This window comes from Clupea harengus, chromosome 3 (assembly GCF_900700415.2).
Source record: "Clupea harengus chromosome 3, Ch_v2.0.2, whole genome shotgun sequence".
Lineage (NCBI taxonomy): Eukaryota > Metazoa > Chordata > Actinopteri > Clupeiformes > Clupeidae > Clupea > Clupea harengus.
This window is the reverse complement of record NC_045154.1, coordinates 30,382,296-30,409,435: the sequence shown is the minus strand read 5'-3', so window position 1 is coordinate 30,409,435 and position 27,140 is coordinate 30,382,296. Positions and strand designations below refer to the sequence as shown.

Sequence of the window (27,140 nt, the reverse complement as noted above, 5' to 3'; positions counted from 1 at the left end):
TTAGATAAAGCGTAGATAAATAAATAAAATGTCTTTGACTGGTATGTAGGATGCACAAGACGTGATAATGACCAGCAAGCCAACGACTAAGGACCATCATTTTAGGGATTTTATACATTTTTTAATAGTGTTACAAAATCTCTACAGGAGGAGACATTAGGCGTAATGGTCGGTGGCAGTTGTGAGCGAAAGGTTTTTATTGATCGGCTGGATTCAATATGTGTGGGCCGGATTCCTCTTGCGCGAGACATGGGAGGAGCTGAAGGAGGACTATCTGCTGGGAACGCAAGGTGTCAGCACATAACAAGCATACGTAGTCAAGGAGAACCCCCTTCCGGCAAAGACCCTTTTCCATTACATCACGAACCGCATTTTATTGAAGAAACATATTTTCAAACAAGTTTGTCCTTCCCCCTTGTGTTGTCACCAGTTAGTCGTGGATGCGCCACTGTGAAAGGGGAGGGGGGACAGATTTCCCCCAATAGCCTCGTCTGTTTTGCTCGTCACTGAGTGACATTCCTGCGGATCAAAGATCGCTTTCATTTGCTGGTATGGAAACTCTTGGCTGCGGCAGTTGAACGACTGTTCCATTAGGAAACGAAATCGAGGTAAATGAGGAGCTGATCATGTCCAAGAAGCGTCTGGCATAAAGAATGGACTTGCTTGTGCCGCAGTCATGGCCAGATCCGCCAACAGATGCACTCAGGACGGCGATTCTAGAGTGTCAGTCCCGTCGGAACGGGCCGAGGCCCGGGACTTCGCAGAACCCCGGGAACTGTCTCTTGAAGAAGTGCTGAAATCTTACGAGCAGCCCATAAACGAGGAGCAAGCTTGGGCGGTGTGCTACCAGTGCTGCAGCTGGCTGAGAGTGCCGCGCCTGAACCGGGCAGAAGACAGACCAGTTTACCAGGTGAAAGATCCATCGTCAATATTCCTTCACAGAGATGGGACCGTATCTCTGCATCTGGAGCTCTGGAACAGCAGCGGTAATAACACCTTGTGATTGATTTCTAACTTCCTGATATTGTTAATAGGCGACTCAACGGTACCAGAACTGTCAGCATCATAGGATTAGCGCACTCTTTTAACGTTATAGCTTGCACACTAACTTGTCTGCTGTTTGTGTAGGCTATTTGTTTATCAATCAGATCGACCTTATAGGCGATGATCATTCTCTCTGCAGCTGAGTATCAAAAAATCAGCGAATCATTCAAAATAATTAATCTGGTTGCCACCCGTTGAAGAATAGGCTACTTGGAATATGCCGGTATAATATAAATTATTTATCTGGTACAGTAGGCTACAGTCTCTATTTAGCTGACAGGCGACAGGCTTGTAAAAAAGGGGTAATATGTGCATCTTTAGCATTTATTCCAGACAGTTCTACTAATGCTGGCTAATTGCACTTGAAATCCTTAGGCTATTACTCACACGCATCCGTTTGAAAACATATTTATGGCCTTTGAGATACTGGAGGCCTACTTGCATGTCTTAAGGATAGCCTGAAGAGGAGTTGTTGGGTCTAATCATTAACGCATTCCTTATAGTACTTCTGGTGTGGCTCACAGATAACTCTCGGGTTGTTGATGTAATTTGCTAGTTAATTTGCTATTTTACTTCATTCCAGTATATGGTCTTTTGAGCAGGTTAAAAGTAGCGAAAGTATCCAATCTCCTTTACTAAATAGCCTACACAGATTTCGTGGATAACTCAGCAACAAACAGAATAGGCCATAGGTAGTAACTTGGCTTACTTTCGTGTGTCTTTTTAACTTGTATATCTGAAGATCCCAGAGGTTGTTTCGGTTTTTTTGAAGATCAACTGTATTTGGTAAACAAGTATTGTCAACATGTATTTCCTGTGTTGGCCCTGGACATGATGAACTACTTTTGATTTACCTACTTACCAATCCCTTAGGTCACAGTTCTGTTGTGTAGTCTACACCCTGTGTTACTTTATTAATAATAATAATAATAATAATAATAATGTATTTTATTTGTAATGCACTCTTCATTCAAAAGAATCTCAGAGTGCCATTTGCATTACAATTCAGTTTCTGAACAATTTCATCGACTCAAATCTCTAGTTTCAAAAGCCTTGAAGGAATTATGCTTGGAATGGGACAGTAGGTAAATAGTGTGGTGACAGTTCAAGGTCAAGATTGCTTTCAATGCTTTGAGGCTATTGTTAGTTGAGGTCAGGATGTTGATCTATTTTTAGCAACAGACTCAGGGAGGTCATATTTAATACTGCTGCACATAGAGGACTTTTTCAAGGGCTTATTGTTGGGAAGAAAAATCTTCCACATTTTCTCACATTCTGTTTCCTGTTCATCTTTTATTCCTCTCTGTCTCTCTCTTTCTCTCTCTCTCTTTCCCTTTCTCTCCATCTATCTTTCCCTCTTTTTTTCCACATGTGTCTGTGTCGATGTGATTATCTTCTTCTCTTGAAAATCCCATTTAAAATACCCATGGCAACAGATAGCAAACTCCATCCTGGGAAAGTGGAGAAATGGAGGTTGCATGAATAATATTACCAGCCGTCTCAGGGGTAGGCATACAAAATAACAATGCAGTGTTTGGAAGAGAGATTACTTTTGTTCAGTCTGACCTGTAAACTCTCTCTCTCTCTCTCTCTCTCTCTCTCTCTCTCTCTCTCTCTCTTGTGTTCTTCTCTTTTCCTTTCTCCCTCTCTTTTTCTTTCTCTCAGTCTCTTTTAGTTGCTCTTTTACTCTCTTTCGTCTTTCACCTTCGATCTCTCTGAGTTTCTAATGACCAGTTTCTGTTGTGTTACCAGACTCTTACCGACCACAATAGCACCTGCCCAAACTGGTTTAGACTCTAATAGAGCTCAAATTCTCTTTGTGCATGTATGTGTGTGTGTGTGTGTGTGTGTGTGTGTGTGTGTGTGTGTGTGTGTGTGTGTGTGTGTAAAAGTGTGTGTTGGGAGGGGGCTATTGACTGGAAATGTCTTCACGTTCTCACAAAACGCTCTTTGCTGCCGAGCAGCCTCCATCTGGCTATCAGCGAATCCATCCAAGCCCCCTTTTTTGTTTTGCCAGAGCCATACTCTGCTTTCTGGGCTCATCTGTGGTCAGAGAGGACAGTGCTGACCTCCAGCATGTTGTTGTATCACGTCTCAGGTTTGGCTGCTCTGCTGATCGTGATGTTTCGGCCCCCTTGGGTGTCCTGAGTGATATCTGAGTCAGGCATTCTGTGCTGTATGCATGGAAAACCGAACTGCCGGAGAGCAAGGAGCACAGCTCTCGCTATGCCTTAGAAACATCAACATGAATCAGCTCCACCCATATTGCCAGAGAAAACGCAGAGAACAAGAATCAGAATGTCCCCTTTCTTTCAGCATTTTCACTTTCCCCCGCATTCACGTTTCGTTCATTTAGCGCAGTGACAGACAGCTCAGGTCATTGTTGGTGTAAGGAGACCAAGGCCCTTTATGTTGCAGCAGCAGCTTGTAAACAGGAGAGCCGTGGGAAAGGGATTGGGACGTGTAAGACTGGTCTCAGATCTCTCATCTCTGATCTCTCATTTCCTCCCTCTCCTCAGATGACACCGGGACGCTGTCCTACCCGCCTGTTGCTGAGTGCAAGGTGAGTGGCCGCCTTGGCTCACATGTCTGACCTGTAGACAACCCTTATCTCCAAAAAAAATCTGACAGTGGAACTTTGCTCTCATACGATTGAAATTTACGGTTGGTTACTCGGTAGATGACTTTATCCAAGGCATCTTACAAGTGGAACGCAATGCAAGCAAAGGGCCGATCAAGGAAACAAAAGACAATGCTTCAGTTTTGCCTGACAAATATGTTGTCATACACATATACTTATTGTTGACACATTGCATTGTATCAGAAATAATACCCTCTCCTCCGCCTGATACCCTCTCTTTCAGTTGGTTCAGTCCCTGGGAGTGGCCATCTACAAAGCCCTGGACTGGGGATTGGATGACAGCGAAGAGCGGGAGCTAAGCCCCCAACTGGAACAGCTCATCGACCGCATGGTCGGTGGGGGCGAAGGCAATGAAGGTGGGAGTGAACCAGGGGGCAATGGTATAACCGATGAAGGCTACAGTGATCAGGAGGAAGAGGAGGATGAGGACGGCGAGGGGGCGACTCGTGCAGTGCGCACCTTTCGTCAGGTGATGGCGCTGTGTGCAACCAGGCTTGCAAACCGAACCCTGGCCCCTGAGCACTACCAGGCTGTGTGCAGGGCCCTGTATGTGGAGACCCAGGAGCTGCAGACCTTCCTGACCAAGATCAAAAATGCCAAGGAGGTATGTTCCAAGGATGAGAAAGGTAGATAGAGGGGAATACAAATGATGAGAAAAGGAGATGAAGGGATAAGCCATTCTGTCCATACAAAAATAAAAATCTGGTACTGCATTTGTGCTAACACTGTACTACATTACATATCTACAACAAATACTTAAATATCCTTTGGGTAAGATGGGCTCTTTGGAAGAGGAGAGTTGGCTAAGTTAAGACTTTCAAATCAGACAATGTTGCAAATACACAAGTTACAGTCCCCACCATCCTTTTCCACCAGCAGTTTTAGGTGACAGCGACATTGACACGAGGGTCCTCAGAGCCCCTCTCTCCCTCTGGTCCCGTGTTTCCAGAGAGCCCCTTGTTTTAAGAGTCGCTGATCACACTGAATTATTCATGGCCCACTTTGCTGCAGTCATAATGGCGGTGAGTCAGTGTTAGCCTGAAGAGCGCTGGTCCTTTTACTGCTATTGATCCGGGTCTGTCCTGGTCCTGTAGATGCTGAAGAAGATCAAGAGAGAGGAGAGCCAGGAGGACAAGAGCGCCGCGGAGCTGGACGCCCTCAAAAACACAGACTGGGTGAGACGCCGGGTCAACTCCTCAGGGAGTGAGGCTCTGGGGCAGACTACCAGTAACCTCTGGCTCAACAGGTCCTGATCCTGTGTTTGTGGTTCAACCTCACTTAGTGCACTATATTGTATGCCTTTGATCAAAAGAATCCCACAACACAAAAGACTTTCTGTAGGTTACTGAGAGTGACATGGCTAAAAGATTACAGTCTTGGTCTTGAACATGTAGTGAGCCTGAATTCTCCTCTGAGAACTGTGTTTAATCCCTTGGCTTTATCTCAGTCCAAGTCCCTTTGGATTGCTGTCAGTGTATATGTACTAATGCCAGAAGGCTCACTCAGATATTGATTATGAGAAAGTCACTATCTCCCATAAAACAGGATTTAAATGTATAAACAATTCAAAGGGCCATCTGTTTAGACAAACTAGTCATAAATAGAGGATTATGGAACGCCAGTGCTATCACTTTAACCCTTATGTTATAGCATCGATTCGTGGGTATAACAGTGAACATACTGTAAATAAAATGAGAAGGTCAGATGACTCATGTATTAGAAACTGATGAAGCTCATGTGTGATGATGATGATAATGATGATGATGATGATGATGATGATTATGATGATGACAGGCATCTGACTGGTGACCTGTGTGTGTGTGTGTGTGTGTGTGTGTGTGCGGCTGGCAGGCTCGGCTGTGGGTGCAGCTGATGAAGGATCTGAGGCAGGGGGTGAAGCTGAAGAAGGTTGAGGAGCAGCCCTTCAACCCGCTGCCCACTGAGTTCAGCCTCACGCCCTTCGAGATGCTCATGCAGGACATCCGCTCGCGCAAGTACCAGCTGCGCAGAGTCATGGTGAGCCCACACAAGCAGAGCCGTCTCTCTTTAACAGTGGCGGTGAGTGGGCATGGTAGTTCTGTTCTGCTATAGATGTCATTACTAGATGCTATCCTCTTGTGTCTTCCCTGTCCATTACTCTCCCTCCCTTTTCTCTTTCTTTCTTTCTTTCTTTCTCTCTCTCTCTTTCTCACCCTCCCTCTCTTTCCCTCCGTGGCTGTTTTCTTCCTGTTTCTCAGGTGGATGGTAGTATTACTTCAAGGGTGAAGAGAAATGCACATGAACTCATCCTGGAATTCATCCGCTCGAGGCCACCTCTGAAACCTGTAAGCTACCTCAGATCTTCTAGAAAGTTCTAGCTATGTTTTCACGACTGTTGAGAACTTACCAATAAAACAGGGGTGGTAATGATCTATTTATCTACATTTATCCACTGGTGAACCACACAAACAAATCACTCTGAATACTGGTTTACACATAGGAACTAGAGAAGCTAACTATATCTAGAGGAACTAGCCTTTAGGCTAATAGCCCTCTAGCCCTTTAGGCTAATATATATATATATATATATATATATATATTAGCCCCTTTAGTATATATATTAGCCCCTTTAGTTCCTCTAGATATAGTTAGCTTCTCTAGTTCCTATGTGTAAACCAGTATTCAGAGTGATTTGTTTGTGTGGTTCACCAGTGGATAAATGTATATATATATAAATATATATATATACACACACAGTATATATATATGAACTGGGTGGGTGTATCTGTGTTGCTGTCTCTCAGGTGTCAGAGCGCAGCTTGCCCCCACCACCACAGCGGCAGAAGTCCCTCCATGACCGGCTACTGGAGGGGATCCGACAGGAACGCAAGCTCAAGCCTGTGGATCCTCCCAACGCTAAGAATCGTGAGTCGGTCTGTCCCTAACACCTGCAGTCATAGCAATCAGTTAATCACTGCTCCTGTCCCCAATGCTCTGATGTGGGTTATAGGTCACTGTGAAACTGATAAAGAAATGGTTTGTGATGTAGTGACAAGAACTTGAGACCATGGCAATGGAAGATGACTCATGTGGACTGTGATGTGGATTTTTCATAATACATTATGGGAGGTGCATGGCAGGAAAAGCTTTTTAAAGTAGTAAATGGCCCTGATTGTCACAGTGGTGATTATCATGATGACACTATGATGATGATGATGATGATGATGGTGTCGTTAGTGTTGATGGTGATGATCCCCTCTTATCTTGTAGCATTTGGCTCACTGCCCTGCCTGGTACACACCTGCTCATGTGACCTGAAGTCCACTTCCTGCATAGATCTGTCTGTCACAGAGACGGGACCGCGCCCATCCTCCCGACCCAGAGTCCTGCTCAAAGCACCAACTCTGCAGGAGATGGAAGAGATGAACATCTTTGAGGTTAAAGGAAACTCAATACTTTGATCTGGCCTCATAGACACGTTTTTTTTTTTTACATAGAAAATGGATTCCATTCCCAGTTATCTAGAGTTATAATTCCACAAGCACAAGGTTCACGCTCATCGGGCAATCACCCCCTGTAGCTCAACTCTTTTCACTGCTAAGTGCATGTGGTTGGTAATCACTCTACCAATTCTATACTCTCTGAAATGCTGTACCTAGCAGTAGTGTTTTACCTATATACTGCTATCCTATCAATGTGATTCCTATTCAGTGTCTTGGTGTTCTGCTGCTGACTCTTGCAGGAGGAAGACTCCCCAGACGGTGGGGAGATGAGGCGCGTGGAGAGCTCCCCCACGATGAAGCGTGACCGCTCCTTCTCGGAGCATGACCTGGCCGAGCTGCGGGGCGAGATCCTGCCCTCGCTGTCCGAGTCGGCGCACCTGGGTGGCCATGTGCTGCTGAGGGGAGAGAGACCCCGTGCCAACACACTGGGAGGGGCCTGGCCAGTCCCAACTTACAGAGGTCAGTCTGCCAGTGCCAGAGATGTGCCATAAAGAACAAACATGTTTTATGGAAGTTGTGGTGCTTGACGGCTCAATAAAGTAGAGCGACCAAAGTGCAACCAACCGTGTTCTTCATTACCTAGGATTCCATTTAGAGTTCTCTGCTCTAGGATATGGAACCATAGATATATATGGAACCATAGATATTGTATTTACAGAGGCAAGATAATAACATTAACACAAGGGGTCATCATCACTTTGCAAGTTGTTGTCAGCATTAAGCATTCATACAACTTATATATATATAAACTTTATTACAGGCTCAAGGCCCACATGGTAAATAAACAATACATACAATCAATACATTAATGACATATAAACATACGAGGAAAGAAGGGCTAAAAAAGGCACTCATGCCAGTGTTCCCAGATCTTAGATGTGTACTACATGTCCCTGGTCAGAAAGTTTCAAGCTGAGTGCTCTGATGCCTCTTGCACTAAACTCATAAGCTATTGAATAATTACAACTACAACTACAATAACTTATAATGTAAAGGTACATTTACAAGTTATCAATAGTGCCTACATGTGTTTGAAAGAAGCTGTTTTTACCGGGTAGGGTGGGGACAGCATCGGTGGGCCTCTCTTATAGCTCTACATCAAGTCGTGTTTGATTACCTTGCCCTGTACAGTCCTTAAGTGTAATATAAGAGCTCATGTAAAGTCTGTGTTGTCTCTGTGACCTGAAAACAAACATTGTGACAGCATATTTCACTACTTTCCCATTATGACCACTAGGGGGAGACAGAAGCCTTGTCCTTGGGTGGCCTGGCCTTGAAGATGGAAAAATGTCATCTGACCCATGATTTTGATGTTCTGTTGGGCCCACAATGATCCTCTTTGTGTTTGACCCGATTATGATTTGATGAAAGGGACATTAAATGTTCTCTGGACCCTCATGGTACTCAACTGAAAGACACCACTGGTCATGCAGACCTTAAATACTACAAGCAGAATTTGCTTTTTCATCCATTTGTTCCTCTTTCTTTCTTTCTTTCTTTCTTTCTTTCTGTCTGCCTTTCTTTCTATTCCTCTAGCCTCTTTCCCTGTTGCTGGCTGGATGCCGTCCTCTCCGGCTCGCTGCTCCCTGAGTTCGGTGGAGGAGGCATCAGAAGGGGTGGGGAGCGTCTCTCACTCTCGAGGGCTCAGCAAACGCCAATGGATGGTGAGTGGGAAAGGCTCGTTACACCAGCAGAGCTCCACTCTGCCAAGGCCTCTGAGCCACTCAGCCGTGCACTGCTCCCTGCCTCGCAGCACCACCCCAGTGCCTCGCAGTAGGACGTGGGTGTTGTGTCAGTGCTCTTGTGCTGATTTTCATATTCCCTCTCTCTCTCTCTCTCTCTGTCCCTCATGGTTTCTCTCTCTCCTTCTCCCTCTCTCTCTCTTGGTCTCTCTTTCACTCTCTCTTCTGGTAAAAGGAGGAGTTCAGTCACCCTGTGGAGAGCCTCGCATTAACAGTGGATGAGGTCATTAACGTGCGGCGGGTGCTGGTGAAGGCCGAGATGGAGAAGTTTCTGCAGAACAAAGAGCTCTACAACAATTTGAGGAAGGGCAAGGTGCATGACAAGTTAACTCAACACAACTACGGCACCAGTTTATTTTTGACCCCTTATTCACACAGTGTGTGTGTGTGTGTGTGTGTGTGTGTGTGTGTGTGTGTGTGTGTATGTGTGTGGATGTGTCTGTGTGTGTTTCTACCTGCCCAGGTATGCTGCTGCTGCCGGATCAAGTTTCCACTCTTCTCCTGGCCATCCACTTGTCTTCTGTGTAAAAGGTGAGAGGCAATGACGTTGTTTGTGCATTGCGTCTGTTAATGGCAGTTGTATATACGTACAGTGCAAACTAATGCCTTTCCCTCTCTTCGTCTTGTAGGTCCGTCTGCAGTTCTTGCAGTGCCAAGGTATCTATGCTCGCTTAGCACAAAGCACAGCGGCTGTGTTTATGTTCATACACTATGTGTTCGTGTGTCTCATTGTCTCTATTTAGTGGAGAATTAATTATTGATAGATTTTATTGTATTTCTTGTAATGGCAGCAGCCGATTGAAATGGAGAAAATAACGTAACGTATTAAATTGGTCAGTATCATCTATTATGCATTGACTTGGGCACAGACTGTCATTACTGGTCCTCTCTGGTGGGTACCTCACACACTGTTATCTTCTCCGTGCTGTGTTGTCTGGAGCTGTGGTTTGTGGGGTTACTTGTGTGTCCTTGTCCCGCCCTCAGAGTGTCTTTGGTTTTGATGTGATGCTTTTCATGACATCATCCTCTGCTAGTCTGCCTTCCGTCTCCCTGCACTGGACTGCTTCTACTGTCGCTCAAGCGTCTCGTCGCCATTTTTTCAATTCCTTCCCCTGCCTTCTCCCGCAGATGAAGATCCCTTCCAAAAAGATGGCACACATTCCAGTTTACACCGTCGGTTTTCACAGCAGCCCGAAGAGCCACCATCGCAAGAGCGAGGTCTACAAGTGAGTTCTTACCACATCTCTCCGCAGGGCAGACCATCCTCACCTAGTCCCAGAGTACTGGAGATTCACATAGGACTGTGTATTTAAGTCTTAACCAGCATGTAAGGCCAAATACACCTTATTCAGTTTCTGTTCTCTAATTATATATATATATATATATATATATAATATCTTCAAATCTTTTATGCTCATTCAGGTGTGTTATAGCTGCTACTCTACCTAGATAGAAACTTCTTCTGTCTGTCTGTCTGTCTGTCTGTCTGTCTGTATGCCTGTCTCAGCCATCACGGGCTGGCTTTAACAACCGTCCTTCTCAGCTGTGCTCAGTAGCATCAGCCTAATAAGAGTCCATCATCTAGATCCTTAAACACTCTTGCGTAATGACCCCTCCTCTTATCTGGTGACGGCATTAAGTAGCCATTACATAATCCCTGCCAGGTTTTCTGGATCTCTGCACTCGCTCGCTCTAATACGGCTGGTCTCCCTCGCTTCTATCTCTGCGATAGTAGTTAAAGCCCAGGGGGTTGCGCTGGAATCCCCACATTCAGACGCTTGACAGGGGTTCACACATAAGATACAGTAGACATTGCAAAACAAAAAGTTACACTCTAAAAACACTGTGCATAACACATAATACTCAGACTCATGTCTCTCATGCACACACACATGCACTTTCTCTCTCTCCCGCTCTCTCTTTCTTACACACACTGATTCTTTCTCTCCGTGTCTTTCTCACCGTAGATCCCTGCGCTCTCTCTCTCGTCGCTCGGTGGAGGAGGAGTTCCCGCACCTGTATGCTCACGGCTGCAGCCTGCGGGACGTGTGCGCTGAGTGCACCAAGTTTGTGGCCGACGTCATCTCCTCCAGCCGCCGCAGTTTGGACATCCACAACAACACCCCCAAGAGGGAGAAGGCGTCCTCCTCTTCCTCCTCCTCCTCCGCTAGCCAGCCCACGCCACCTTCACAACCACCGTCCACACCTAGGAGGAAGATCAAATGAACACGCCCTCCCCTGATTCCCCTCACAGACATACAGCGACCGCCTGTTTGACTGACTGATGAAGGACCCCAGCTTTAAAAAAAAAACATTAACACCTTCCATGACAGACCTCTGACTGACTGATTGAGTGCTGTTCTGACAATCTAATGAACTATCGCACTGACTAAAGGCTTCTGCTTTGAACGGCAGTCCGTTTGACTGATTGATTGGTTGAAATTGATCAAAGAGTTGACACACCCACCCGGTGATTGATTGACTGAGAGACTTGTACGCAATCGCAGTCCTGGCCGGATTGCCCCTTTAGTGCACTGCACCCCCACCCCCCCCCCCCCCCCACCCCCCTTGTGCCCCCACTCCACATGTGCTGCGCTCTTTGTCTCTGCCTGCCACCCTGTGCCCCCCCTCACCCCCCCCCCCCCCAGCAAATGCTTGTCTGACGTCACTGCACCCCATCAACTGTGTCCCAGAGCTGGATGTAAGACGTACCAGCAAGCGCCATCTCTGCCTTAGCTTCTCTTTAATTTCCCCCTCCAGCTCTCTCCACACCTTTGGATAAAGACTGACTGAAGAGGGGAGGAGAGAAAATAGGATGACGGAATTGGAGAGGGGCAGGGTTATCCAAAATGAAAACTCCTAGTTGCCTTGCATTTTTTTTATGTTTGAATGTAATAATTTAGCTTTTATTAAGCAAACCTGGCACCTCTCCAAGACACAGCCCCTTAGCACTAAAAAAGGCATATAGAACATTGCGTGACAGACATGGAGCTCTACGGGAAGAAAAACAATGGACTTGGGTCATGACTGCCAGATCAATGAGCTGCTCCGAGCACTTCTGAACTGATAAAAAAAAGACCTCACCCATGGTGGTGGCCGCTAGTTTGCTTTGCCACCACTGTGCGACTGTCTGAATGTAGTGAGATCCAGATAGGGACAGTAACATACTGGACATATGATGGAGTTTCTGAGCGAAAAGTCTGTCGCCTCAGCACCTTTGGAACCTTAGGCTCTCAAGTTCCTCTCCAGAACGAGGCTGGATGTCCTTGCCCTTTTCCGCCCTCGCTCTCACCCACTCTCCACATGGTCTTGTGTGATCTGCTTGTATTTTGTAAACACCTCAACTGCAATAAATCAAACTGAAAAAGTGTACCCTTTTGTGGGGTAACTGTTCAATCTCTGGGGGCTTGGTGTAAATAATTGGTTTGAGTTGGAGCACACGGCACTCCAGCTGGCTTTTTGAGACAGGAGACGTGTGTGTGTGTGTGTGTGTGTGTGTGTGTGTGTGTTTGTGTGTGTGTGTGTGTGTGTGTGTGTGTGTGGAGGGTGGGGGTCAGTTTGCTGACAAAAACACTTTGTGTTTATGCTGACAGAGGGGCTTACTGTTCTGTGCAGCACCCAGCGAAAAATGGTGCTATGGAACAAGTCTGGTGAAGGTTCAGTGTCCCACTCCAAACCTTTTATGGCAAGGTCTCAGATGTTTCTGTCAAGAATCACCTCTATGTGCTTTTGCAGACAAAGCTGCATTAGCAGTACACTGAATTTAAAAAGAAGTAAGAGCAACCCGCAGATGTCTTTATACACCTCCACCATGATGACTCAGATGAGCCACTTCCGAATCAAATGATGAGGAAATCTGACAGTACAGTAACTCACTAAAGCAAACTTCAGCGGCAAACATTGTATGAAACACTCCGCCTCTGGTCATGAATAAGTAATAAGAACGCCCAAAACGCTCGTTCATTGGTTGCCTGCTCATCCTGCCTTGAGGTTTTTTTTAGGTGGTTTACAGATCGCTCTCCGACTCTGGCGCTCACCGCACAAGAGCCCATAGATGCAGTTGTTTTCCTTTCTCTCTCTCATTTTTTTGGAGGAACAGTTCTCTGTCTCCCTCGCCTCCCGAACTCTGTGCGTAAGTGGGTGTGTCGATGAGTAGCTTTTTGCGCACTCCGAAAAAGAGGAAAAAGTTCATTATGAGTTTAGTTTGAAACCTGCCCTGAGGACCAGTATGGCTATCTGGACTCGAGCGGACAAAAATGGTCAGCTGGATCTTTTGCTACGGGACCGCTGGATTCGGGTAACGGCTGAGCTGACCCGTGAAACTCTAGCTTTGACGTCTGAAGCAGATTTAAGTAGTCCGGGTGGTAACTTGGATTACAATAATTCATCATCTGGCCTAAGAAATTGTTTGTCGAACGGCGGCGAACCTGGATTAGCATCAGGAACTCCGAACCGAAGCCAGAACTCGGACATCCACCCCAACCACGGGGCTTTAAGGCGAAGTGATAGCCCAGCGCGGGGGGCGCTCAGCCGAGGTCATTACGACAACAGCGGCAGCTACGGCTTCAACAGTCCCGGTTCTGGCAAGTTCAGTCGCGATAACGGAGCTAACTCAGACTTTGGAAGTCCTGGGTCCAGTTATGGTAGCCCTGGGTCTAGTTTTAGCTCACGGCATGGTGAGACGCCAAATAGTTTCGAAGCTGGTGGGTCGGAGGCAATACGGAAAGTCAGAGTTGTCAAACAGGAGTCGGGTGGTTTAGGTATCAGTATCAAGGGTGGTCGAGAAAACCGAATGCCCATCCTCATATCCAAGATCTTTCCCGGGCTTGCTGCGGACCAGAGTCGAGCTCTACGGGTCGGCGATGCAATTTTGTCCGTCAATGGCAATGACTTACGTGAAGCCACACACGACGTGGCGGTGCAGGCGCTTAAAAAGGCCGGAAAGGAGGTTACGCTCGAGGGTAAGTTGTCTAACGCAATGACGGGGATTCATGAGGCCCTGAGTTGACACGAAAAGGAGTCAACTCTGTATCTTACTTTTGTTTTCATTTACTGTAGGCTACTGCGCAACTCAGCCTATCCTACAGAGCCACACACATCCGAGGCTTGCAGTGTAGTGCCTCTCAGTTTATTATTTGTCCCGCTCAACGCAAGTCTCACGACTCTTTTCAACATATATGATGGATACATTAGGTCCTACGCCATAAGTCTGAATAATCGTTGGCTAAATCACAGCATCACAGTTATTCACCGCGTTACTATTGCATTGGCTATTTCAGGGACTTTGTATATAGGTACATTTAAACAACAGTCAAAGTGGGAGACCACGATGCTTTACCGTCACAGCGGTGCGTGGTTTTTCAGAAGTGTTCGTGGAGATTTCAGAGGGGCGGGGTGTAGGCTATTGTCATCACATTTAATGCAGTGTTTTTTTGGCTGTTAGGCTTCAGTGTAACAGCTTCATATATATTTCAGATTTCAGCATCGTCAGCCTATATGGGAAAGTGTGCTTATTTGCAGTTATTACTTTGTAACAAACTATGCCATTGTGTAGCTTAATGTCAAAGTATTAGCAGCTGGTACAATGTAACATCACAGTACCGAATGTGAACTAACGTTAAGCTACTGTTGCAAAACAACTTGTGCCCAAAGGGAGTCTGTGCTGATTGATGCAAAAGCATGACCACTGCCTCTTACCCAGGGAGCTTTGGAAACACGTCGGAAATTTTATTGACAGAATGCCCACAGGCCCAGCGAGGGCAATGGTCCGAGACTCGTGGTTAATGTTTTGGAATGAATTTAGTTGGTTTGCGTGCTCTTTCGGGAATTAACACCATGTCCACACCATGTACGTGCTCAGCTAATTCAGCAAGTCAAGGTCTCTAAATTAATATCCAAACAAACTATTCTCCCAGCTTCTAACCAGACTTCACTTCTCGCCATTTACAGTTGCCAGTGTTGAAAGTCACCTGTCATGACTAAGACAAACGACATGTGTGATGAAGATGTTTAACCCCTCTGCTTCCATTAAGACACTCCGGTGAATGTGTCCAAAGAATGTGCCATGTTCATGTCACTGTTTGACTTTCTTACACAGAATGAACAGTTGTGTTTGCCAGTGTAACTTAGAGTGTGTTTCCCAATTACCCTTAAATTGATGCGTGGGCCTTGCCGCGAAGTTGGGGGATATTTGAGTTGCTGTCAGACATCCAGACTGACTCAAAAATGTGTCTAGGCAAAGCTTTGTTCAGTAGGAAACTGCAGACCTCCGGCTACACTTCAATCCACAGTGTGTACTTCATTTGCCAATATGAACTATATCTATAATTCTGATCTATTAGTCTGACACTCTTCCCATCTGCAAAAGCTTACTTTATGAGAAATACTCGATGGAGTTGCTTGCTTCCACATAATTGAGTCATCATACTTAACTTTAGCTCCTATGCCCGGACCTATTTGAGGTCATGTCCTGCAGTAAACCGAAACAGAACTTGTGTTCATGTATGTTTCTTTCGGTTCACGGAAACAAGAAGTGGTCCCAAACAAAAAGGCTGAAATGAGCAGCAACAGCCACGAGTGAGGCCGAGGTGACACTGACCTTGTGGGCTTGAGCTTGAGCTGGCCGTGCCACTTAGTGTCTGTGCTCAGTGGTGGGTGGGAAGATGTGTGGCCATTGTTTGGCCAGGGGAAAAGAAGCGTAGAGGCAGGACAGGCTGAAAACAGCGCGAAAACAAAGCGAAAACAAAGCCCCTCATTCATGAGGGCATCGCAGGAGTGTTCAGATGAGAGACAGTTATTTCCTCTTTTTGTTTCCCAGAAGCCAAACACAGAATGACCGCAGGGAATGTAGCATTAGGCAGAGAACCTGAGCAAACCTCCGTTCACAGCACTGTAAAACCGCAAACTTAAATATGAACCGGGCCAGATTTTGTAATTGGCCACAACTGCACCCTCATTGATTGACCGATTATGAGGGGAGAAGAAAGTATGAACACTGATGAACTTGTCTTGTTCTTTATTTTTCTTGCTTTCATTGTTTTGTTATCAACGTACTTTCTTTTTATTCTGTGTTCTATCTATCTATCTAATCGTTCTTTCTATCTTTCATACACTTACATCCGTGCTTTCTTTCATTTTGTTTTACCTTTGTGCGTATCTCTTCTTTCCTCTCTTCTTTCTTCTGTTAGTCTAAGCTCTTTTCCTGTTAATGGCAGAGGTCTGTGCGGTGGAGCCCCCTTGTCCTTTGAAGCAGAGGCAGGGGAGCGGATGGCAGGAGCCGAGAGGACAGAGAGGGGGACTGATGTCAGGGCAGGGGCGTGTGTCTGTGACAGGCCCGTGAGGCAGAGCAGAACCACATTGTTTTGAGTGTGCAATGGACGACAGCCTTTCTGGCAGGAACTGGATTTCTGAGTGGGGCCGCTCTCTCCCACTAACTTGAGTCCAGGTGGTTGCGTGCGTGTGTGCGTGTGTGTGTGTGTGTGTGTGTGTGTGTGTGTGTGTGTGTGCGCGCGCTTTGTGTCGGTGTAAGCAGAGGTGGTCGGTCAGGTTTGAAACGGCGGGAGCTCCTCTGTGGAAAAGTGTGACATGGCCTCTCTCCCCCTAGCACCCTCCTCCTTGCGGCGCAGTCTTTGGAGGAGTCTGACACACTGTTCTCATTAAGGTCCTGGCAGCCTACACAGCGGGAGGGGGGGAGGGGAGAGAGACTGTAGGGACAGACTGCACGGGAATTCGACCGGTGGGGAAGCAGTTGGGTTTTAGTGTAACAGTAACGTTCTGGGGGCCTCAGTCTGATAAGGGAGGCAAGAATAACAGGAGAAGCACTAGAGTGAATGTGTGGACGGTAACCCACATTCCAGTGGTAGTCTGTTTGTGATTGATCTACGATTGTTTGGATGGAGGGGGTGAATTAATAAGCCATAGTTATGATGTTCATGTGTGTGTTTGGCTGGTGTGCCTGTTAACTTCTTTTGTGTCTTGCAGTAGTTTTCTCTTGCGTTGTTCTTTGGGTATTTAGGGAGGCAGAGTTATATGGGACAGCACCTCTTGGGACAGTATCCCTTATGCACACATATGCACACACAGACACAGACACACAGACACACACACACACACACACACACACACACACACACATACTCACATGAATTCTTCGGTGTCTTCTTTTGTACGCTGTGCCCTAATTAAAATCGGAACTGGAGCCGGGAGATGCAGCCGACGGTCCTAATGAGATCTTTAAACAGAGCAGTAGAGGGACTGCGAAGCTGGAGAATAGCTTGCGCTGGATTCTGGAGCCTGACATTAGGACTTATCTCTCTCTATCATGCCTGCACCTCACTCTAGGGCTGCTTCGCCCAGAACCTTTTTTCTGTCGAAGAAAAGAAAGATTTTCAGAGTGGAAAAAATCCTCTCCCTTGATGTAAGAAAAACAACTCCGTGAAAGAACAGTCATAGGAAACCTGTGCTTCCTTTCGAGTCAACCCTTGACCCTTGACACGAGAGAGAGAGAGAGAGAGAGAGAGAGAGAGAGAGAGAGAGAGTGAGGTTTATGGGCCACTGCCAGGTTTGGAGCCCACACAGTTTCCGTATTTAAACAAAGCGATAAGTAGTAGGCCCTTGCCTGTCCATGAGCCTTAGCTGGATACAGTGGAAGTGATTGAGAAACTGAATCGCATGAAATGCTCTAACGTGGCCTTGGATCAGATGTGAATAGGGTCATATTTGGAATCTGGAGGAAAAGGGAGACAGACAACTGTCCTTGTGTTTGTGAACACAGCTATTTTGAAAAGATGAGGACATCGACTGGCGAGAGATAGAGAGCCAGAGAGATAGGCAGCCTTCATTCCAACCAATTAAATTCCCTTCTAATTAGTCTGGGGCCAGTCTGGGACAGTCAGATCTTGTGAGTTTGGGTTCACTTTGGCTACACGGTATTTTGAGTGTCCTTTCATCCTAGAGTGATGGCCAGTGAGCCATTGTGTCCGTCCTTCCCCAATATTGCATCTCTGATGAAGCCGGCCGGTCAGCTGGTTGCTAGTATTGCGCACTCAGATCAGCTATAAAACCATGGCATCCTGTGACGAGAATGCACAGTTTGAAGACGGCTCTTTGAAATTGTAAGAGCAACGCTGGCTTCCCACACGAAACCTGCCTGCGTCTCCGCTAAAGCACAGCTCACCTCTAGCTGTCTGTGTTTGACTCTGCTCTTCTACTTTGAAGTCTGGCCCGTTCCTACCCACATTTAAGCCAACTACATGCATGGCTGTCTCTAGACATGGAGGGTAATGTTGAGTTTTAGAATACTGTCTTGCGCCATGAGACTAGCAAGACTAGCAAGCAATTCTCAAGTTGCCAAGCCCTGTGTTGATGGTTGACTAAGGTATGTTGTTTGTATGTTGTGCCCCATAGCTATGTTATGTTCGCATTTGTACTCTGCTGAGTTTCTAAGTATGTTTGAACTTATAAAAGAGAGCACACATAGACGTGGCAAGGCATCTGTTACAGTTTTTCTCACTCGCTTTGGTACATTTCTCAAATCATCATTAACATATACAAAAAAGTAAGTGCATTTCTCCAAACAATTTGCACAAACAGCACCACACAATGGAGTGCCTGCAAAAGCTCGTAACATGCTCCTTTATGCTCGTAAAAGAATACGTTACGTCTCAAAAGTAAAGATTTATGTCAATTAACATGTCAGTGCCATCAGAATGACAAGGCCTTGTGGCATTGTTTACAAACAGGATAGTCAAAATGCTTTGGCATGCTGTCAGCATAACAGTGGAAGTATTTTCTGATGTAAACTAAGGTTTTGATGACAACAATTAAATATGCACAAGGCTGCACCACCGTTTTGAGACTTTCAATTCTGATCTGAGAAATGTACCAAAACGACTGAGAAAAAACCTGTAATGGATTGTGTTATCTGTGACTGTGGATGGATTTCCTCCGTGATTTAAGAAGCATTATGTGTGTTTCATACCCGAAGCATGAATAGGAGAAGGGAGAAACAGAATCCAGTGGAAGGAGCAAGCGAGCAGTGGCGTGTAGAGCCAGATCTGGAGTAAAAGGCAGAGGTTTGGTCAGACTAAAGCAGTAATGTCCATTGCCACCCCATCTTCTCTGTTGAAACAGAAGTGCTTAGTTTCCTACACTTGTCAACCAAGCTGATCCCATGGAATTTCATTTGGTTAATTGGTTTAGTGTGATTTTAAGGAATCCCAGATTGAGGTTTGCAGAAAGACACCCTCTTTCATAAGTGTCAGCTTTTCATAGTGCCTGTCCTTGGCCACGGCTTGATTCGGTTGGATAGGCACATTTAGCACATTTAGAGGAGAGATCCTTAACTGAGAGCCAGTGGCCTTGAGCAGAGCAAAAACCACAGAGACCAGATCTGCCTGCCCAATCTCTCCTGGCCTAGTCTTCATCTGCTAAGTAAGTCTGAACGCTGAAGTCTGGCCGGTGGAGGTCCTTGGCTGAGGGCCTCACCAGAACCACTAACCCAGCCCCAGTTTCATCCAGCAGAATAACACACACACACACACACACACGCACACACACGCACACACACACATACATACGCACATGCCTGCTAGCCAATTGCTTTCACAAATCTAATCCCCTTCCATGAGTGACCTCATCTCTCCTAACTTAGATCGAGTTTCTTCTTCTTCAATGGCCCACCCTGAGGACCCCCCCCACACACACACACACACATACACAAGCAGACATTCCATGCAATAGTGTGTGTAGATGTGTGTGTGTGTGTGTGTGTGTGTGTGTGTGTGTGTGTGTGTGTGTGTGTGTGTGTGTGTGTGTGTGTGTGTGTGTGTGTGTGTGTGTGTGTGTGTGTGTGTGTGTGTGTGTGTGTGTGTGTGTGTGTAAGAATGGACGGCAAGAGAGAAAGCAAGAGTTTGCATTATTGCGGTTTCACTGTGGCAGAGGGCATCAGACCAAAAATGGGGAAATTGACGCCATTCCTCCGCGCGAACGACAATTTCTGCCTTCTTGCTGAGGCAGCAGAAGCTTCGTGTGAGCTCCACGACATGCAGCACTACCTCAGATGTTCTCCCAAAGATAGCTTTCTGCTCAGCCCGCCGAACCCCTGTTCATTGCAGGGTATCATTTCTTATGGAAATTCCACTTCACTTGAAAATGCTGAACGTTATCGGCGCTGGGTAATGCAGTGTGCCTGAGGCAGCAGTGGCATATGTGGCTTCAGGAGGCTCGCGTCTATTCTCCACATTCTTCACTGTGTGGTTGTTGGCACCGGGAATTTTGCTGACCGTGTCGGAGGAATGCAAGAGGCATCCTATTCAACAAACTTTTGACAACTACTGTAAACCAAACGGAATAGAGTGGAAAACTTTCGAGGTGTAATCTGCCACAGGAAGGGACTTGGACTGTGTGTGTGTGTGTGTGTGTGTGTGTGTGTGTGTGTGTGTGTGTGTGTGTGTGTGTGTGTGTGTGTGTGTGTGTGTGTGTGTGTCCATACTGTCCCGGCTACAAAGCAGTATATCAGAGAGTTACCCCCTTACCAAACAGGCCCTCCATGGCCTGGGACAAAAATGTAAAACTATGAGGTAAAAAACGAATTTGTCTGCACCCAGACCACAGAAAATATTGTAAATATGTAATACCGACTACTAACTACTGTAGCTAACTGCTATTACTAAGTCTGCAGTTTCAGAGTTAGTATTGCAGAGTAATCGCAACTGAGTATGAAAACATAAAAACCCAACACACCGGGAAGCCTGATGTTGATGTGTCTGTGTCTGTGTCTGTGTTTCTCTCCCCGTAGTGAAGTACATCAGAGAGGTGTCCCCCTTGTTCAAGAAGCCATCCATGGTGGCAGACCTGCCCTGGGAAGGGACTCGCTCCCACTCCCCCAGCTTCAGCGGCGATGAGTTACCCAAACACGGCCCTAGCACCAAGGACAGGAAGGTCATCCCGCTGAAGATGAGCTTCATCACCCGCAACCTCACCATACCAGACCTGGAGAACAGGTGTGTGTGTGTGTCTGTTTGTGTTTATGCGTGTGTTATATACAGAGAGAGCATGTATTCGTCCTTCAGGAAAGGCCCTCTCGTGTACTTTATGTGGACTATAATTAGATGTATGTGGATCTTCACAGTCAGTGAATATGGTCTGAAATGAGTCATATTATCCAATAGTTGATGAAGCAGTGATGATAGTTTGTTTTGGTGGGGACAATGCCCATTACAACGGTAAATTGTAAAACTACATAGCTGGCACAGGTGGCTAAGTTGCATGTGTTTTTCCCTAGCCTGATAAGGACAGTGAGAATAAAGCTGAGAAGACCCTCTCTCTGTGTTGTCCCTCCCAGGCTGCCGTAGGCACTCACCCCTCTCTCTGTGTTGTCCCTCCCAGGCTGCCGTAGGCACTCACCCCTCTCTCTGTGTTGTCCCTCCCAGGCTGCTGGAGCTGCACTCCCCGGACGGCCAGCACACGGTGGTGCTGCGCTGCAAGGACGCCGCCTCGGCCCAGGCCTGGTTCACCGCCACTCACACCAACATCGCCGCCCTGCTGCCCCAGACGCTGGCCCACGTCAATGCCTACCTGAGTGTCCCCAGCACCGCCACGCACCCCCAGCTCAAGCACATCGGCTGGTTGGCCGAGCAGGTGAGCGTAGCTCAAGAGCCGTCAGTCAGACAGGACAGGAGGGATTCCTTGTGCACATCGTGCAGTCACATACATTCACACGTACACACACACACAGACGCATAAACACACACACACACACACACACCAGCTTATACATATCCACACACACATGTTTTTCCAACCGTACGTGTCTCTCTGGTTACACTAATGTGTTGGTGAAATCCACTCTGTGACCTGAGCAAATACTGACCCATATTCCAATGACCACACATTAGCATAGCCCTGCTGCGGGAGTGCCAAGCTTTTATCACCACACTTACGCCTTCAATACCTCCACATCTTTCTTGAAAGAGTATTTGACTTTAAGAATCGCAAACCGCTGAAATTGCCATAACAGAGATAGTCTATTTTGGTCATTGTGCCTTCTTCAGTAAATTCCCCTTCGTAGCGCCTGTGTAAAACTTGACCCAAATACCAATGGCCCCACATCACTTGAGGTCTTCTCCAGAATACTCAGCTTGTCTCTCGCAAAGGGTGTCACCATTGAGTTTTTTTTTCCCTTTTTCCTTTCCTATTGTTACACAACATGTGAGCTTCGGGATCATCCTCTGCCACAGAGAATATTTGTAAAAATGAGCACATGGAACATGAATTTAGCAATGGGATTGTGCTCAGTCACCCCACTCCCAGTTCCCAGTTTTAAAGATCGCAAAGTATCTGCATGAGTGCTTCTCGTGGCGTGGTCTTTAGTTACTCCAGAACAGTCTCTGAATAGAGAAGTGAGTTATATAAGTGTGGTGTTTAGACTTCAGGGGGATGGAGGGGTTACAGGCGGTGCAGTTGGGACAGAAAACCACAGGAAGCTGCCTTTGTGTTAACTACTTCCTCTAGGCCCCGTTAAGACAACACACACACCAGCATCCATTACAAATAAACACACGCCATGGACTCAGAACTTGGGAGACAGCGTCCCAAGTCGCCCAGCCGGACACACACATACACTGATCCCCCCCCGCGGCGCGCACACACAAGCACACTCACCCACTCACCCACTCACCCATAACCTGAATATCTGCACTGTTTTTGTGTTAGATCCAGTTGGATGGTGGGCGGATGCAGTACCGCCCGGTCGTCATGGCGCTGACCGAGAAAGACATCCTGTTGTTCGACTCGGTGCCCTGGAGCCGCGAGGCCTGGTCCAACCCGCTGCTCACGCACCCTATCCTCGCCACCAGGTCTCACTCTCTCTGTTTTCTTCTCCTTTATCCTTCCATCTTAGCTGATACACAACCATGTTGTACTTTGAGGTCTGTGTGACCTTCGCCCTCTCTTCTGTTATTTTGTCCTTTGACTTTTGTCCTGTCTTCTGTCCCCCCGGCAGGCTGGTCCACTCGGGCAGCTCCCAAGGGTCCCCGGCACTGGGGGCAGACCTGGTGTTTGCCACGCGGACGGGCACAAGCCGCGGCATTGAGTCGCACATGTTCCGCGTGGAGACCCACTGGGACCTGTCGTCGTGGACACGGGCCCTGGTGCAGGGTGGGCATGCCGCAGCAGAACTGATCAAAGAAGTGTCAATAGGTACGTGTGTGTGTGTGTGTGTGTGTGTGTGTGTGTGTGTGTGTGTGTGCATTATGCATGGTTGTATTTGTGTGTGTGAGAGTGTGTGCTTTCTTCTGATTTTGTGCATCTATGTGTGTACATTGTGCAGACTTTGAGTGTCGCTGTGTGTGTGTGTTGTTATCCTACTTTATTTGCTGACATTTCACAATGAATGAAACGCCCCATCAGATTGCAAAGTTGGAAAAAAAACAGTGCTGATTAAGGTGAACTCGGACTGGAAACCAAGGCACTCTGCCAACAGGTCGACTTTCTCCCCCGATTACACGTAGAACAATAGCTGGCCAAAATTAAACACTGGAAAGGTTCACTCGTTTCCTGTCCTGTTCTACCATATTTGCGAAACTCGAAGACGTACATTAATCTTCTTGTTCCTTCCCCATCACACACACACACACACACACACACACACACACACACACACACGCACGCGCGTGCTAAGCTGTATCTCATTCATGCGGTGCACTGTGTTCCAGGCTGTGTGTTGAACAGGCAAGAGGTGCGATTGACCCTGCACTATGAGAAAGGCTTCACCGTGAGCCGGGAGCCAGCTGACCCAGCCGGGGGTATGGTCCTCTACCGCTACCCGTACGAGAAGCTCAAAATGTCCGCCGACGATGGGGTCCGCAAACTCTACCTGGAGTTTGGTGGTCCAGAGGGGGAACTGGTATGTCTGCTCTAAATTAGTTTCAGTTGTTCAGTGTGTCCTAATAGTTTTTGGTTTTATTTTGGTGTAATATATTTATGCAGATCAAATAAATATATAGAGGTGACAGTTTACCATCTACAGATCAGTATTGTAATGTTCTTCCTTTTGTTCTTTCTTCCTTTCTTTCTTTCTCTCTTTCTCTCTTTCCTTGTTTCTTACTGTGGCAGGTGTTTGACCTGAGATCAGGGCCAAAACCTGTGGTGTTCGTGCTCCATTCATTCCTGTCAGCGAAACTCACTCGCATGGGCCTACTGACGTGAATCAGGACCACAGGAGCTCTGCTTCTCCATTCCTTTTTATATATATACATATATGTCTTGATATCAACACCATCTATCACCGCCTTCCATTTTATGTAGATTTTTTTTTTTTTTTTTAAACAAATTTTGCTTTCTTGTAATGTCAGTGTAAGGGTGTCATTGTGTGTGTGTTTGTGTGTTAAGAGGAGTGTGTCTCTCTGAATGCTTCAAAATGCCTGTTTTGTTATTCACAAGGAGCTGTGATTGTGTGTGTTGTCAGTGGTAGTGTGAGCTTGCGAGCACCCTCAGTAGCACGAGTGAGCTCATCTTTCCATTTTTAGCATATTATATTCAAATGTGACTGTTATCAGGATTACCAAATGTGCCTTGTTTTAGTGCTAGTGAAAAAAATCTCTTCTAACTTTTTCCAGTCTTTTAAAAGGTCATAGAGGCTAAAGCAAAGCTAGCTTTGAAAAAAAGAAACACACACACACGTTTTATCTTCCTATATTCTGTATTTATGTTTTGTTCCTTTTCATGTTAGGGCACATCGAGTATAGTATTGTTTAAGAGAGAGTCAGGTATGCTGTAGCGTTTCGAGCTTGAGCTGCCTTTAAACCCTTACTGGCATAGCCTATACTTGCCTGTGCTGTGCTCAGTTCCCATGTTATGCAGTGAATGGTTCGTGTTAGTGAAGATAAAAGGGGGGGGGGGCTGTACGGCAGTCATCAGTCAGTGCTGCAGTAAGGGGTAGAAAACACCTGGAACTTCTTCCCCAAGCCAAAAGGTCATTTACTTTTACAGTCCCTTGCATGACTGCCATCACCATCCATGATCCGTCTTTGCCTTGTGTCATTGCATTTGAACTGATCCCACGCTAATGACTGTGCAATCACCCAGTACAGGGGGAATTGCATAAGGGATACTGTTGGACTATGGACTATGTGTAATTGTGTGTGTAGGTGCATGGATATGTGTACTTGTGTGTGTGTGTGTGTGTGTCTGTGTGTGTGTGTGTGTGTGTGTGTGTGTGTGTGTGTGTGTCTGTGTGAGCGTGTGTGTGTGAGTGTGTGTGTGTGTGTGTGTGTTTGTGTGTGTGTGTGTCTGTGTGAGCGTGTGTGTCCGGCAGAAGTGGCAAAGCTTCATGCCTCCTATCTTGCAGCACCTCCCCCTCCCTCGCTCCCTTTTTGTGTTCGCAGGGATCTGAGGAACGATCCCTTCATATCCATTCAAACGCACATGAATTTCCAAATGCCTGTTTCCACTACTTGTCAAGGTTAATAGCCATCAGTGATAAGAGCCTGAGGCACTTATGATCCTCAGGACACCACATCGCCCCTTGTGGTCGCTCTTAAGTGTGGACAGAATCTTGTGCCAAGTTTCATCCAGGCATTTGCGCGAAAATGGAGGGAAGAAAGAGTTGTTTTAGGACTATTGTGTTTCAGGTTCATAAAGCAAGTCCAGTCCAGCAATCAAGACGCCTTAAGAAATGACATTCCTTGAGCATGCGCTTGCCATCCAAGTGTGGGTGACCAAAAAAATGCTCCCTAAAGGACATCCCTTACCCTTTCTGGCTGGGACGGCTCAAAAAAAGTGTACTGGTGAAGTAATGTGTTGTGTTGAAGAGAAGAGACAATACAGATTTGTTCTTAATGGGGCGCTAACTATGCCTTTCAGACTAAACCCATAACAGTAATGATCCTCCACGTAGCTGCACAGTTAACCCTGCATGAATGCACATCCCCTGTCCCAGAGCGGGGTCGATCAGAGCACAAATCGAGTCCGGTCATTCCAGTGGCCTTCTACATTCTCAATGAGCGGAATCATTTCCCTCCTTTTTTCCCAAAGAATATTAATAAATATGCAAAAGTGAGAATATTTTCAAAATGTTCAAATGGAGAAAAAAAAGGTTGTTGAGTATGTTGATATGCAATACTTGTCACATCTTGTCTTTGTCAGCCGTTCCATTTGTGTGTGTGTGTGTGTTTGTCTGATTGGGTATATGTGCATGGGCCTCTGTTATAGAGGTCCAAACTATTTCACTCTGGTCCTTCATCTGCAGAGTGGCATTGACAGAAACAGGAGGCACATATCCTTCTTTGCCTCGCTGCTGGATTTCCGCCAGCGGTGTGGTGTGGGTATCAGGTCCCGGTACTCTCTCAAAGGGCCTGCACTGTTCTCCCCCAGGTTTCTGTTGAAAGACAGGGACTTGGCGTGCACCTGAGACACAGAGCTTAAATCTGGGACCACGCCAGACTCCCAGCTAGTCAAGGCAGGCCAGACTCCTCTGATGAACCCTTTCTGTGCTCCATAAAGGTCAAGGCTTTTACTCAAGGTTCTGAGAGCTCTCAGCCAACTCTTATGCATGTTGTTATAAGGAAATGACTCTTGATGTTATCCAAGCTAGAGCAATTTACAGTTGTCTTCATGGCCACAGCATGCACACAGTCCGTTATGGCACATGGCTGGCATGATTGTAACATCTGACCTTACTAATGTTCTGGTCTCTTTATTAATCACGAATGTAACGTAATAGCCACTCCAGAGATATATGATTGAAGCATTGGTGTCATCATCAGTGATGTGTTTTCATCCCACGTATGTCTGTATTGAGTTGAGTGCTGTAGGCATGTGGCCATCCAGGCTATCTTTAGTGTTCAATAGAATTTTTTTTTTTAAACCAAAGGTTGTTATCTATGGCAGCTTGCGTGACATGCAATCATATGTAGATCAAAAAATATATATATAAGAGATACACTGCTGCTGCAAAGTTGTTTTATACAAAGTATTTTAGTCTTGAAAGCCTGCACTCCTAAGATCTGCAAAAAAAAAAATGACTCCATTAAGAAATGTGCTCTCATGAAACTGTAAATATCTGAATAAAACTACATATCAGTACACCTCCCTCTCCAGTGGTTATTCATTATTATATGAGTATCAAAGGACAGTGCTTGTGTATACATGGGACCTCGCCTCGGCATGGTTTGTAATTTAATTTATCCATTTGATGGACAATTGCCACTAAGTAGGCTGATGACAGCAAAT

General features: G+C 46.3%; 2 protein-coding genes across 3 annotated transcripts; both read left to right on the top strand.

The window, feature by feature from the left end:
* Positions 1-52: 52 nt before the first annotated feature.
* Positions 53-11,454, top strand: spire2 (spire-type actin nucleation factor 2). 2 transcript variants are annotated; one of them, XM_031565362.2, is made up of 15 exons: positions 53-986; positions 3,564-3,607; positions 3,909-4,289; positions 4,780-4,860; positions 5,537-5,743; positions 5,923-6,009; positions 6,469-6,589; positions 6,935-7,101; positions 7,407-7,626; positions 8,704-8,831; positions 9,085-9,222; positions 9,373-9,440; positions 9,539-9,566; positions 10,038-10,135; positions 10,877-11,454. In XM_031565362.2, the coding sequence occupies exons 1-15, from the start codon at positions 677-679 to the stop codon at positions 11,133-11,135; spliced, it is 2,337 nt and encodes a 778-aa protein (XP_031421222.1). In that variant the 5' UTR covers positions 53-676; the 3' UTR covers positions 11,136-11,454. The 2 variants fall into 2 exon arrangements, with proteins under 2 accessions (XP_031421222.1, XP_012694502.2); XM_012839048.2 differs by having other exon boundaries at positions 54-986; positions 5,537-5,701.
* A 1,439-nt stretch (positions 11,455-12,893) lies between these two features.
* Positions 12,894-25,117, top strand: sntb2 (syntrophin, beta 2). Its single transcript, XM_012839083.2, has 7 exons — positions 12,894-13,870; positions 20,707-20,911; positions 21,341-21,548; positions 22,623-22,765; positions 22,912-23,108; positions 23,624-23,814; positions 24,024-25,117. Exons 1-7 carry the CDS (start codon positions 13,138-13,140, stop codon positions 24,114-24,116), a joined length of 1,770 nt encoding a protein of 589 aa, XP_012694537.1. The 5' UTR covers positions 12,894-13,137; the 3' UTR covers positions 24,117-25,117.
* The last annotated feature ends 2,023 nt before the right edge of the window (positions 25,118-27,140 follow it).